Here is a 15,043-nt window from a genome sequence, read left to right on the forward strand (position 1 = left end):
CTACTGTGTACCAGGGAAGTTTCTCTTCCAGCTCCCCCACGGGCCCCCAGGACCCCCACCTTGCAGCGATCTCCGTTTATCCTTTATCTTTGCCCCCAAGGGAAACAACTCCGACCCTCCCAACACTCAGACTGTTTTAACCTGTTTTTAAAAGCCGGTTTCCAGAAAGGCTCCAGGTGCAGCCTCGCCGGCCTTTGTGAGCCTGGCCTGCCGCCGCAGGGGTCGGGGGCGGTGCCGCCGTGACTCCGCCCCGCGCCCGGCCCGGTTCTCCTGCCTGGAGCCCCGCGCAGCCCAGATCCGCGGGCAGGCCAGTCCCAGGCCGCGTGCTCTGCAGTCCGCGGCCGCCGCGCTCCGAGTCCGCGCTGCTGCGCGCCCAGGCTGCAGAGCTCCCCCGGGGCCCTCGTCCCCGTTCCGGGGCCGGCGCAGGGCGGGCCCCGAGCTCTCTATGCCTCCAGCCCCGGGGCTGCGGAGCCGGCCGGGTGGCTCCTGCGATGGCGGCGGAAGGGGAGGCTGCGGCGAGAGGTGAGGCTTCGGGCGGGCGGCCCCAGGTGGGTGAACGGCGCCGGACGCGCGGGAACATCCCTCGCCGCGCTGGGGGCGAGCGGTCGGCGCCGCGACGCCAGGTGCTGGGCACAGTTTGCGGAGGGCTCCTCTCGCCCCGGCATCACCTCCGATTGGCTCCAGGACCAAGGTCGTCCCTTGGGGACACAGGTGCTGCACGGCGTCCCGCGCGTTCTCCCGGGGAGAGGGAGGTGGGGAGTGCCCGGGGTCGCCGCCGGCCTTGAGGTTACCCGCAGCCTCCCATCTTGGCCCCGGCTGGACCTTTTGGCGAAGGTGACCTGGAGAGGGACTCTCTGCCGACCACCGGGATCCCACTTCGTCGTCTGCAGGGACTGCTGCGGGGACTTCTTAGATTTCGTTTTTTGTAGGAAGCAGTTGTCATAAGCCATTGAAGGAACTCGGGTCTGCGAGCCTGTATCCTCTGTGCTGGAAACACTCAATCTCCCGGAACCCGTTTCAAAAACTGCCCCGCGGTGGGGCGGGCAGGGGGGTCAGGGGAGCGCGTGGAGGCGGGTCCACCGCACCTCTCACTCGAAAATGACAGATTGCCCCGCAATAACCCTCAGTCAGCGAGAGGTGGCCCTTTTACCGTTGCTGCTTTAGGAAAGCCAACGTTTGAATTCGTTTGTTTTGTTTCATATCTAAGTGGAGTTTTCGTGAATTGAGTTGGAAGCGTTGCTGTTTCTTTTTGCTCCCTCCAGTATGCATACACTGGCAACATTGTGTGGTCTTGTCCATTGCGAGACCACTCGCAATTCTGGGATGGTTATAGAGTATCTGTTTGGTCAAAAGGGAGGCAGGGCAAAACATAGAAATAACTAAAGGAAAACTGAGTGGCAGAGAGAATTTCAGGGACGCCATTGATTAAATCCGCACTGTCCTTTTGGAATATGGCGATGAGTTGTGATTTTTCTCTGAGATACAGCAATGAGAAGAGGTGCTCTTGAAAACTTTATACAGCTAATGGGGATTTGGATCATGGGGAGATTTCCAACATTCTGTCCTGTGAATATGTCAAGTCTTTCTGGATGACATAAAGATGTGGGTAAGCGCTGTTTTGCAAAGAGAAGACAGTATATATGGTGTTAAGTTCAGACATGTCACTGGGGTTATTTATCCTTAGCTTTAGTTACTTCATCTGTAAAATGGGGGTAATTATAGTATCTGTTTTATAGGGTTGTTAGGATTAAATGAGATATAAATGCATTTAAGTACATATAAAGTGCTTAACCCCTTAGCTTAACACAATTATTAATTTACAGCTCCCATTTGCTTTGTGAAATTGACGAATCTTGTCTGGTTAATTAAAAAATTTTTTTAACGTTTATTTATTTTTGAGACAGAGACAGAGCATAAACGGGGGAGGGTCAGAGTGAGAGGGAGACACAGAATCGGAAGCAGGCTCCAGGCTCTGAGCCATCAGCCCAGAGCCCGCCGCTGGGCTCGAACTCACGGACCGTGAGATCGTGACCTGAGCCGAAGTCGGACGCTCCCCCAGGCGCCCCTTGTCTGGTTAATTAAAATGTTATCCCACCAAGTTAAAATTGGCCAAATTGGAGAATATTTGGACTTTACTGAAAAAAGAGAAACCTAAAAATGCACCCACCCATTCAAAGAGTGGCCTTCATCGCAAAAGCCTTCTGGACTTACAAGATTTCAGGCAAATAGCTTATTGCTCCTTAGCTGAACACCAAACATGCAGCTGGGAATGATTAAAATTAATCCTTCTTAGGTAAGAGTAGCAAAGTTTCACTGGGGGCTGGGAGGGCCAGCATTTATTGAGGGCCTGTTACATACCAAGCATTGCATAAGAGATGCCTTCCTTAGTTCATAGCAGCCCTGTGACGAAGGTGGCATTATCTCCATTTTGCAGATGACATGAGAAAACAGGCTGGCCCACAGTTGCACAGCCAGAGAAATGACAAAACTGGACTCAAGATCTGTGGCTACTGGCCCTGCTGCTTTCCTTTCTTTCCTGTCTCACTGGGTGGCGCTAATGAGCGATGTGCGCCCTTTCAGACCCCACCCCCACCCCCCACCGCCACCTTTAGAAAAAAAGGGTGAAACACATGTTGTTACACATTCCCCTATCCCTGGTGGGAAAACACAACAAAACAGGTCTCTGTATCAGAATCCAGGACCATGTTTTCCTTACACAAAATCCCTAAAGATTTCTTTTCCCTAGGCAGTTTGACGTTAAGGTCCTGGTAGTAAAATACCGAGCTAAGAGTAGTGGGGAGGGGCGCCTGGGTGGCACAGTCGGTTAAGCGTCCGACTTCAGCCAGGTCACGATCTCGCGGTCCGTGAGTTCGAGCCCCGCGTCAGGCTCTGGGCTGATGGCTCGGAGCCTGGAGCCTGTTTCCGATTCTGTGTCTCCCTCTCTCTCTGCCCCTCCCCCGTTCATGCTCTGTCTCTCTCTGTCCCAAAAATAAATAAATGTTGAAAAAAATTTAAAAGTAGTGGGGAAAAAACCCTCCATGGTGGTTACCCTGCTGAGAATAACTTCAGGGCTGCTTTTGCAGATGGCTGCCAAAAATCAGCTGGTGCCTAACATAATTGCCTGCTCAATTTTTTGACAGGCTTATGGTAAACACCAAGGTTAAGCAAGCTGCCAAGTGACTGGGTGTCCTCCTGGCCAATGATTCCAGAATTCTTGGAGTCAGGGCCAAGGCAATCATGCAGGAGAGGCACATTTTCAAGATTGACCACCTGAGATGGTTTGGGGTCTTGTTGTCTGTGGGACAGCTCTCTCGCCTTCCCTTTCTTACTAGGGCATGTTTTCACCTGTGATGTTATCAGACAACTCTTTCTAAGGCATAGTTCTGCAATTATAGTGGCTTAAATTCATTTTTGTGACTCAGAAATTAAAAAAAAAAACAACATGTCCCAATCAACTTTGCATAAGCTGCCACTCCTGGCCTGGACCCTTAGGCAAAGCTTGAGCCTGAGATGCGTTACTCAAGATAAACCAGGATGGACTAAAACTGCTTTTCACATGTTTAGGGCAAGGTTGTGGAGCAGGTGGGAAGTGAGAGGAAAAGAGAGAATGGGGGGAGGTAGGGGTGGAATAAAGAGAGAAGAGGGGAGAGAGTAAAGGCGCAAGAGGGAAGGAAGACAGAAAGTGAGGGAAAGAGATGAGGAGAGGAGAGGGTGGAGGGGAGGGGAAGGAAAATGAGAAGGGGCAAGGCAAGGAGCTGGGAGAGGGGAGAAGAGGGGAATGAGGCAGGGTAGAGGTGAGAGCATGGAGGGGGGTAGGGACTGCCAGCTCATCAAAGTTTGACTCCAGGAAAAAAAAAAGACATTTAATGTTTAAAATATGTAGGGAAATCCAAAATATTAGTAAACAGAAATTTCACTTTACTTTTTTCCTTGTGGCAAGACCCTTGGTTCTAAAAAGCATGGTCTCTTTCTGTGCTGTAAACACTGATTACAGCAACCTTTCGAAATCTCTCCCTTTACATAAAGTTCAGGAAATCATAAATTAGGTAATAACATCTCATTCTAGTAGCTCTGACTTCAGTTGTCCCATTTAGTTGAAGACCTCCAGCTTTCCACTGTGACAGCTGAGTTACACAGCTGCCTGGGGTCTGGGTCACGAGTCAGCATCAGTACGGTCATCAGCAGTATCAGGGACTCTGTGAGCAGGTGCCCTGCAAGAGACGAGTGTACCTGAGACATCTGCCTGCTCATCTTTCCTCTCCTGGTTTCTGCAGGCCTGCTCCCTGCAGTCTGTTCCCCCCACCAAATCCCAGCCTGTCTGTACCCTCCCCCTGCCTCACCCAGTGCCTCCCTCCTTCCTGGCAGGGGCTGTGAAAACTTAAAAGAACCTACAATTTAAACTCTTATTGGAGCTGGGACTACAGCTGGAAGATCTTCTCTGCAGCTGGTTGTAGTATTTCTGGATATTTACTGATCATTTATGAAGCGGTTAGCTGTGCTTATGCCCATTTCTTCTTATGCCCCCATTTTCTTCTCTTGTGTGAAGTCACATTTAGCAGTACTTCACAAATACCCTTTAAATTATATCACCTTAGGCTATAATATCTCACCTCCCAATTAAAAAAAAAAATTCCAATGTCTATTTATTTTTGAGAGAGAGACAGAATGTGAGAGGGGGAGGGGCAGAGAGAGAGGGAGACACAGAATCCAAAGCAAGCTTCAGGCTCTGAGCTGTCAGCATTGAGACCGACACGGGGCTCGAACGCACAAACCATGAAATCATGACTTGAGCCGAAGTCAGTTGCTTAACCCACTGAGCCACCGAGGCGCCCCTCCAATTTTTAAACTTAAAATATTTTAAAATTTCTTAAAATATTTTAAATCAGTCCAGTTATATAATATTAAAATTCTCATTTGAAAATACTTAAATATTGTTTGGTACGATAGGAAATTTGTCATTTATCCAAATAAGTTATTGGCATCTCATTTCCCTAGTCTTTAATCTTACCATTTAAATCTCTAAATAATATCTTTACAGAGAGATAAAAACAGAAGCTGGAGGAAAAGGAAATATGGAGAGAATCATTTTTTCACTCAACATGGTTTGCATTACAGGATATTTATTGAAGGTGAAGATTATTACCAGAAAACAGTAATTGCCAATATATTCAAAATGTTTTAGTTCTAGTATTTTATGTATTTTTTTAAGTAGATAAGAGATACACTTTACCATATGTTCCAAACATGTTGCAGGCAAAGTGGAGAGTCATCCACTGGCTTTTTCTTCCAAAATATCTCCATTTTGTCTCCCTATTATGTCCTGTAGTCTGTTATATGAGGGCGTCTGCCTTTCCCCATATGTTTTAAACTTTGCTCCCTGCAGGTGTTGCTCAGGCTGTTGTCTGCCACTGGAATGCTCCTGCCCTCCAGATGGGCATATGGAAGTCTTACCTTGTCTTGAAGGCTGAGCTCAGGTGTCACTGTGTTTTTACTTGCCTGTGGAGGAGGACAGCTGGTATATAGGGAAATGAGCATGAGCTTGGGAACCAGGCCATTGGGAATGCGATCACCAGTTTCATTATTTACTAGCTATGTGACCTTGGCCAAATTATTAAACTGCTCTGAGCCCCAATTTCCTTGTCTATAAAATGGGGGGTAAAAATGCTTAACTTGGAAGCTTATGTGGGAATTAAATGAGATGATTCCCAGAGCGTCTCCTCTCCCCGTTATGGAAATGCTACTCCCCTTCTATTTTCACACTGTAGTCTTTTTGTGGGTCTGTTGTAACATTTGGGCCTGCTTGCCCCAAGTTATTTAGGTAGGTTTCTTAGCTCCAGCCCTGGTTGCCCATTCCTAGGAGAACAGGGTTGATTCTTACTCATCTTTAAAATCTCCAACTCCTTGTACCTGTTAAATGCCTAATAAAGGTTTGTTGATTTTAAATAAATAACGATTGGTCTAATGTGTGGACAGCGCTGGTTCATTCATAAACTATCCATTAAATACAAACTACTGTACTAAGCACACAGAGATGAAGAAATGGATAAAGAAAGGAAAATGTTTCAAGAGCTTATAAATAGGTAAAAAGCAGTCAAGGTATATGTAACAAGATAGAACCTAGTAAAATCTCTAGTTTAACTGCTGAGAGTGAGCCTCACTACCCAAAGGAGAAATCACATCTAGTTCAGCGGGGAGGGACTCACAGACTTTAAGAGAAGGTGCTAACTTTAGGATCAGTGGATAGATAATTCTTGGGGAGGTAGCCAAGAAGAGGGTCTTTCAGGACAGAGAATAGGAGATATGCAAAAGTCATCAGTAACTAGTTCTATGAAAAATGCTGTTGATGTTTTGATAGTGATTGCATTGAATCTGTAGATTGCCTTGGGTCGTATAAACATTTTAACAACCTTGATTCATCCAGTCCGTGAGCATGGTATAGCTTTCCATTTATTTGTGTCATCTTTAGTTTCTTTCATGAATGTCTTATAAGTTTTCAAAGTATAGGTCTCACACATCCTTGGTTAAATTTATTTCTAGGTATTTTGTTCTTTTTGATGCAATGATAAATGTGATTATTCTCCTAATTTCTCTTTCTGCCAGTTTGTTATTAGTGTATAAAAATGCACCGGATTTCTGTGTATTAGTTTTGTATCCTGAAATTTATTCTAGTAAGTTTTTGGTTTTTAGGGTTTTCTATATGTAGAATTATGTCATCTGCAAATAATGATAGTTTATTTCTTCCTTACCAATTTAGATGCTTTTTATTCCTTTTCTTTGACTGCTGTGGCTAGGACTTCCAATGCTGTATTGAATAAAAATGATGAGAACGGATGGCCTTGTGTTGTTCCTGATCTTAGAGGAAAAGCTTTTAGTTTTCCACCATTGACAATGATGTTAACTGTGGGCTTGCCATATGAGGCCTTTATTATGTTGAGGTATGTTCCCTCCATTATCCCTTTTTTAAAAAAAAATGTTTATTTTGAGAGAGAGCGAATGAGCTAGAGGGCTGTAGGGGAGGGGCAGAGAGAGAGGGAGAGAGAGAAGCCCAAGCAGACTCTGCACTGTCAGCACAGAGCTGGACATGAGTCTGATCTCATGAACCTCGACACCATGACCTGAACCAAAATCAAGAATTGGACATGTAACCAACTGAGCCGTATAACCACTTTTTTGAGAGTATTTTCTCATGAATTATGATGGATTTTGTTAATTGTTTTTTTCGGCATGTATTGAGATGATCATATGGTTTTTGTTCTTAATTTTGTTATTGTGGTGTTTCACATTGTTTGGTTTGTAGACATTGAACCATCCTTGCATCCCTGGAATAAATCTCACTTGATAGTGGAGAATGATCTTTTTTTTTTTTTTTTTTTTTTGAGAATGATCTTTTTAACGTATACTTAAACTTGGTTTGCTAGTATTTTGTTGAGTATTTTTACATCTGTGTTCATTAAAGATATTGGTCTGTAATTTCCTTTTTTTTTATAGTGTTTTTTTCTAGTTTTGGTATCACAGTACACAGTAAGAGAAAAATGCACTTAGAAGCATTTTTTCCTCTTTAATTTTATACAATAGGTTGAGACAGATATTAACTGTTTTTTAAATGTTTGGTAGAATTCATCTGTGAAGCAGTTGGGTACTGGATTTTTGTTTCTTGGAGTTGTTCTCTGTATTTTGTTTTTTGTTTTGTTATTGTTTGTTTGTTTTTGACTACTGATTCTATTTCATTACTAGTAATTGATCTGTTCAGATTTTCTCTTTCTTCCTGATTCAGTTTTACAGGATTGTATGTTTCCAGGAATTTATTCATTTCTTTTAGGTTGTCCAATTTGTTGGCATATAATTTTTGATAGTAGTCTTATAATCCTTTGTATTTCTGTGATTTTCATTAACTCTCCTTTTTCTTTTCTGATTTTTATTTGAGTCCTCTTTTTTTTTTTTTTTTTCCTTGATGAGTCTGGCTAAAGGGTTATCAATTTTCAAAGAACTAGCTCTTGGTTTCATTGATCATTTTTATTGTTTTGTTTTGTTTTTAGTCCCTATTTCATATTTTCTGCTCTGCTCTTTATTGTTTCCTTCCTTCTACTACTTTGGGCTTTGTTCTTTTTTCTAGTTCCTTTAAGTGTAAGGTTAGATTGTTTGATGTTTTTCGTTTCTTGAGTGGGGCCTATATTGCTCTGAACTCCCCTCTTAGATCTGCTTTTGCTGTGTCCCAGAGAGTTTGAATCTTTATGTTTCCGTTTTCATTTGTCTCCATGTATTTTTTTTATTTCCTCTTTAATTTCTTCATTGACCCATTGGTGGTTCAGTAACATGTGTAGCCCACATGTTTGCATTTTTTATAGTTTTTTTTTCTTGAAATTGATTTCTAGTTTCATACCATTGTAGTCAGAAAAGGTGCCTGATATGATTTCAGTTTTCTTTAATTTGTTGAGATCTGTTTTGTGGTCTAACATGTGATCTGTCCTGGAGAATATTCCTTGTGCACTTGGGGGGGAAAAAAAAGTATATTCTGCTGTTTTTGAATAGGATGTTCTGTATATATATGTTAAGGCCATCTGATCTAATGTGCTGTTCCAAGCCACTATTTCCTTATTGATTTTCTATCTGGATGATTTATCCATTGATGTAAGTGGACTTGTAATGTCCCCTATTGTGTATTATTGTCAGCTTTTCCTTTTATGTCTGTTAATATTTGTTTTATATATTTAGGTGCTCCTATGCTAGGTACATAGATATTTACAATTGTTCTATCCTCTTGTTGGATTGATTCCTTTGTCATTACACTTCATTTTCAATTTTTATGTAACTTAAATCTGAAGTGGGTCTCTTACAGGCTTACAGGCAGCATACAGATGAGTCTTTTTTTTTTTTTTTTTTTTTTTTGCTATTCATTCACGATGTGTCTTTTGATTGGAGCATTTATTCCATTTACAGTGAAAGTAATTATTGATAGGTTTGTACTTGTTTAATTGTTTCCTGGTTGTTTTTGTGGTTCTTCTCTATTCCTTTCTTCTTTTCTTGCTCTCTTCACTTGTGATTTGATGACTTCAGTTTATGCTTGAGGTTTTATTCCATTAATTTTTTGTGTGCTTGTTATAGGATTATGGTTTGTGGTTACTATGAGGTTTCTATGTGACATTCTGTGTATATAGCAGTCTATAATAAATTGGTCACTTGTGTTTGAACACATTCTAAAAACACTACATTTTTTTAATTAAAAAAAACTGTTTAATGTTTGTTTATTTTTGAAACACAGAGAGTGAGTGTGAGCAGGGGAGGGGAAGGGAGGATCCAAAGTGGGTTCTGTGCTGTCAGCAGAGAGCCTGATGCAGGTTTGAACTCATGAACCGTGAGACCATGACCTGAGCTGAAGTCAGAAACTTAACCAACTGATCCACCCAGGAGCCCCTATTTAATTTTTTTTTTTTTTAATGTAAACTCTACACCACATGTGGGGCTTGAACTCATGACCCCAAGATCAGGAATTGCATGCTCTCCTGACTGAGCAAGCCAGGCACTCCAAAACACTGAATTTTAACCCCATCTCCATGTCCTATATATATGATGTCATATTTTACATCTTCTTATTTTGTTTACCCCCTAATTTTCATAGATATGAGTAATTTTACTACTTTTAAAAAATTTGAGTATAGTTGACATGCAATGTTATATTAGTGTCAGATGTACAATTAGTGATTTGACAAGTTTATACATTATCTTGTATTTACTATAAGTATAGTTACCATCCATCCCATTGCATTGCTGTTACAAAATCACTGATTTATGCTCTGCTTTATTCCTGTGACTTACTCATTCCATATCTGGAAGCCTGTATCTCCCTCTCTCCTTCACCCATTTTGCCCAAACCCCCACTTCCCTCTGGCAACCATGTTCTCTGTATTTATAGTTCATATTCTGACTTTTGTTTGTTTATTCATTTTTTATTAGATTTTATTTATGAGTGGAATCATATGGTATTTGTCTTTTTCAGTATGACTTATTTCACTTAGCATTATATGCTCTAAGCCATCCATGTTGTCTCCAATGGCATGATCTCATCCTTGTTTTTTATTTTTTAATTTTTTTTAATGTTTATTTTTTTGAGAGAGAGTGAGCATGTGTACGCAGGTGAGGGGAAGAGAGAGAGGGAGACACAGAATCCAAAGCAGGCTCCAGGCTCTGAGCTGTCAGCACAGAACCCAATGCAGGGCTCGAACTCACAGGAACTGAGGTCATGACCTGAGACGAAGTTGGATGCTTAACCAACTGAGTTACCCAGGTGCCCAGATCTCATCCTTGTTTATGGAGGTGTAGTATCCCATTGTAATATATACCACATTTTCCTTATCCATTTGGCTTTTGATGCACACTTAGGTTGCTTGCATGCCTTGGCTATTGTAAATAATGCTGCAATAAACATAGAGGTGCCTATATCTTTTCGAGTGAGTGTTTTCCTTTCCCTGGATAAATACCCAGTACTGGAATTATTGGATGATATGGTATTTCTATTTTTAATTTTTGGAGACACCTCTATACTTTTTTCCACAATGGCTATACCAGTTTGCTTTCCCACTAACAGTGCATGAGGGCTCTTTTCTGTCCACCTCCTTGCCAGCACTTGTTATTTCTTGTGTTTTTGATTTTAGCCATTCTGACAGGTATGAGGTGATATCTCTTTGTGGTTTTGACTTGCATTCCCTTGTTAATTAGTGATGTTGAGCATCTTGTCATATGTCTGTTGACCGTTCATATGTCTTCTTTAGAAAAATGTGTATTCAGGTCCTTTGCCCATTTTTAAATTGGATTATTATTATTATTTTTTTTTTGGTGTTCAGTTATATAATTTCCTTATGTATTTTAGATATTAACTCATCATTGGATATATCATTTGCAAAGATCTCCCATTCAGTAGATTTTCATTTAGTTTTGTTGTTTTCTTTTCTATGCAAAAGCTTCTTATTTTGATGTACTCCCAATAGCTTATTTTTGCTTGTTTCCTTTTCCTTATGAGACATGTGTAGAAAAATATTGCTATGGCTAATGTCAGAGAAATTACTGCCTATGTTCTCTTCTAGGATTTTTATGCTTTCAGGTCTTATATTTAGGCCTTTAATCCATTTTGAGTTTATTTTTGTGTATAGTGTTAGTAAGTGGACCACTTTCATTCTTTTACATGTAGCTGTCTAGTTTTCCTGGCACCATTTATTGAAAAGATTCTCTTTTTCCCCATTGTGTATTCTTGCCTCCTTTTTAATAGATTAATTGACCAGATAAATGTCTGCTTATTTCTGTGGTTTCTGTTCTGTTCTATTGATCTATGTATCTGTTTTTGTGCCAATACCATACTGTTTTGATTACTACAGTTTTGTAGTGTATCTTGAAATTGTGATACTTCTAGCTTCATTATTTTTGATCAAAATTGCTTTGGCTATTTCAGGTCTTCTGTGTTTCCATATACATTTTAGTTTTATTTGTTCTAGTTTTGTGGAAAATGCTGTTGGTATTTTGAGATTTATTGAATCTATAGATTTCTTTGAGTAATGTGAACATTTTGACAGTATTAATTCTTCCAATCCATAAGCATGAACTATCTTTCCATTTGTTTGTGTCATTTTCAGTTTCTTTCATCAGTATTTTATAGTTTTCAGAGTACAGGTCTTTCACCTCTTTGGTCAAGTTAATTCCTATGTATTTTATTCTTTTTTGGTGCAATTGTAAATGGTGTTGTTTTTTAAGTTTCTCTTTCTACAATTGTTGTTACTGTATAGAAATGCTACCAATTTCTGGGTATTTTGTATCTTGCAACCTTACTGAACTTGTTGATTACTCCCTATAGTTTTTTAGGGGAGTCTTTAGGATTTTCTATGTATAGTATCATGTTATCTGCAAATAGTGACAGTTTGCCTTCTTCCTTGCCAGTATAGATGCCTCTTATTTCTTTTTCTTGTCCGATTGCTGTGTCTAGGACCTTCAGTACTATGTTGAATAAAAATGGTGAGAGTGGACATCCTTGTCTTGTTCCTGATCTTAGAGGAAAACCTCTCAGTGTTTCATTGTTGAGTATGATCTTAGCTGAGGGTCTTCCAAATATGACCTTTTTTATGTTCAGGTGTGTTCCCTCTAAACCCATTTTGTTGAGAGTGTTTATCATGAAGTGGCATTGAATATCGTCAAATACTTTTTCTGCATCTATTTAGATGACAATATGATTTTTATCCTTTGTTTTGTTGATGTGGTGTATGATGTTGATTGATTTGTGAATATTAAACCATTCTTGCATCCTGAGAATAAATCCTACCTGATCATGGTAAATGATTTTTTTTTGAAATTTTTTTGTTGAATGCAATTTGCTAATATTTTGTAGAGAATTTTTGCATGTATGCTTAACAGAGATATTGGCCTGTAGTTTTGTTTTTTGTGATGACTTCGATTTTGGTATCAGGGTAATGCTGGCCTTGTAAAATGTATTTGGAAGCTTTCCTTCTTCTATTTTTTGGAATGGCTTAAGGAGAATAGGTATTAACTGTTCTTTAAATATTTGGTAAAATTGACCTGTGAAGTCCTCTGGTCCTGCACTTTTATTTTTTGGTAGTTTTTGGTTACCGATTCAATTTAATTACTTGTAATAGGTATGTTTAAGTTACCTATTTCTTCCTGGTTCAGTTTTGGAAGATTTATGTTTCTAGGAATTGATTTCTTATAGATTGTCCAGTTCATTGACATATATTTTTACATTTTCTTCTCTTATAATCCTTTTATTTCTATGGTGTCAATTGTTACTTCTCCTCTCTTATTTCTGATTTTATTTATTTGAGTCCTTTCTCTTTTTTCCTTCATGAGTCCAGCTAAGGTTTTTTCTCTTTTCTCTTTTCAAAGAACCAGATCTTGGTTTCAATGATTTCTGTCTGTCTGTCTGTCTCTACCTAATTTATTTCTGCTCTGATTTTTATTTCCTTTCTTTTACTCACCTTGAGCTTTATTTGTTCTTCTTTTCTAGTCTCCTTAGGTGTAAGGTTAGATTGAGGTTTTTCTTGTCTCTTGTTTCATTTTTTTGCAGGTAGCTGTCCAGCTTTCCCAACACCATTTGTTGAAGAGACTTTTTCCCCGTGCATATTCTTTCCTCCTTTGTGAAAGATTAACAGACCATATAATCATGGGTGTATTTCTGGGTCTCTGTTCTGTTCTACTGATCTATGTGTCTATTTTTGTGCCAGCACCATACAGTTTTGATTACTACAGCTTTACAGTATAACCTGAAGTCTGGAGCTACTTAATCTCTTAAACTTTTATCACTTTTTACAGAAAGAATAAAGAAAGATTAATAGTAAAAGAGAAATATAAAACAAAAAATGAAAAAGAGAGAAAAAGAAAAAGTGAAAGAAAATAAAAGAGGAGAAGAGGGGTGCCTGGCTCAGTCGGTTGAGTGTCCAACTTCGGCTCAGGTCATGATCTCCCAGTTTGGGAGTTTGAGCCCCACGTCAGGCTCTGTGCTGACAGCTCAGAGCCTGGAGCTTGCTTCGGATTCTGTGTCTCCCTCTCTCTCTGCCCCTCGCCTGCTTGCTCGCTTGCTCTTTCTCTGTCTCTCAAAAATAAATAAAACATTAAAAAAAAAGAAAAGAAAAGAGGAAGAAAGGGAAAAAAACAAGAAAAACAAAACTGACCAAAAGTAAAACAAAAGAAGAGAAATTTTAAAAAGAAAAAAACAAAATAAAAATTCAAGAATACAAAATAAAAACAAACCAGAGAAACACAAAACCATGGCCTGTTTTTGGTGTCCCAACAGCACAGGGCAGCTGGTGTGGGCTTGCGGATCCTGGGCTTCCTGATGTTTCAAGCTCCCTGAGCTAGACACTGCTCAGTGTGTGCTTTTAAGGTGGAGAGTGCCTCGGTCCCTTCGCACCTTTGAACTGTCGCTTTTTTTTTTCTTGTGCCGCAGTGTGACTGGTGCTGGTGTGTGCTTGAGGACCCTGGGCTTGCCTGAGGTCACAAGCTCCCTGTGATGACTGGATCCACCAGTTGTGGCATCTGGACCTGCCCCTTTTGGCGTCCAGAACCTGCCCTGGTCTGCACTTTTAGGGTGGAGGGGAGAAAATGTTCCCATAGTTCTTCTGCCCTTTTAAACCATGGCTTTTTTTCTGTGTCCCAGCACCAGCGGGCTGGTGTGGGCTTGTGGATCTGGGCTTCCTGAGGTCGCAAGCTTTCTGTGATGATCTGACCCACCAGTTATGGCATCACGACCTGCTAATCATGGCATATGAACCCACCTGTTATGATGTCCAGACCTGGCTCCGGTTTTGGCTTTTAAGGTGGAGGGGGGAGAGAGTATTCTCACAGCTCCTTTTAAAAAAAATTTTTTTTTTTTTTCAACGTTTATTTATTTTTGGGACAGAGAGAGACAGAGCATGAACGGGGGAGGGGCAGAGAGAGAGGGAGACACAGAATCGGAAACAGGCTCCAGGCTCTGAGCCATCAGCCCAGAGCCTGACGCGGGGCTCGAACTCACGGACTGCGAGATCGTGACCTGGCTGAAGTCGGACGCTTAACCGACTGCGCCACCCAGGCGCCCCTCTCACAGCTCCTTTTAAACCTGGCTTCTTTCTCTGTGCCCCAGTGCGATTAGGGCTGGTGCGGGCTTGTGGACTCTGGGCTCGCTCAAGTTGTAAGCTCACTCAGATAATGGGTAACCTCACCCATTATGGTATCCAGATCCTGCTCCAGTCTAGGCTGTTAAGGGGGGAATACAACTGTGTCCTTCAGTCTCTCTGACCTGGAGAGTGTTCCAGAGCTCCTCCCCCTCTTGGCAGATTTCTAGAGCGGTCTCTCTTATATGCTGGTTCCTCTTTTAAACTGTGGCTTTTCTGTGTCCCCAGGGACAGTGGGGTCTGTTCCCAGTTCCTCAGTGCTGTCTCTCTCCCCACTTCTGTTCACGGTGTTGGGGTGGGGGTTCTCTTTGTTACTGTGTCTCTCTCTTCCTGTTCTCTTGCCATTCTCTCTATCTTTGTTCAGTAGCTGTTCAGTCAGCCCTCAGTTCTTCTTCAGG

General features: G+C 41.2%; 1 protein-coding gene across 2 annotated transcripts in view; it reads left to right on the plus strand.

Annotated features, from left to right (window-relative positions):
* Positions 1-379: 379 nt before the first annotated feature.
* The window catches only part of ARNTL2 (aryl hydrocarbon receptor nuclear translocator like 2), a 131,257-nt gene continuing 116,593 nt past the window's right edge, over positions 380-15,043 (plus strand). Inside the window, exon 1 of one of the 2 annotated variants that reach the window (XM_043561558.1) lies at positions 380-522. In XM_043561558.1, the coding sequence (XP_043417493.1) occupies positions 492-522 (31 nt within the window). In that variant the 5' untranslated portion in view covers positions 380-491. The remainder of the gene's footprint in view (positions 523-15,043) is intronic. The other variant, XM_043561559.1, reaches the window with a different exon arrangement.

This window comes from Prionailurus bengalensis, chromosome B4, assembly GCF_016509475.1.
Source record: "Prionailurus bengalensis isolate Pbe53 chromosome B4, Fcat_Pben_1.1_paternal_pri, whole genome shotgun sequence".
NCBI lineage: Eukaryota > Metazoa > Chordata > Mammalia > Carnivora > Felidae > Prionailurus > Prionailurus bengalensis.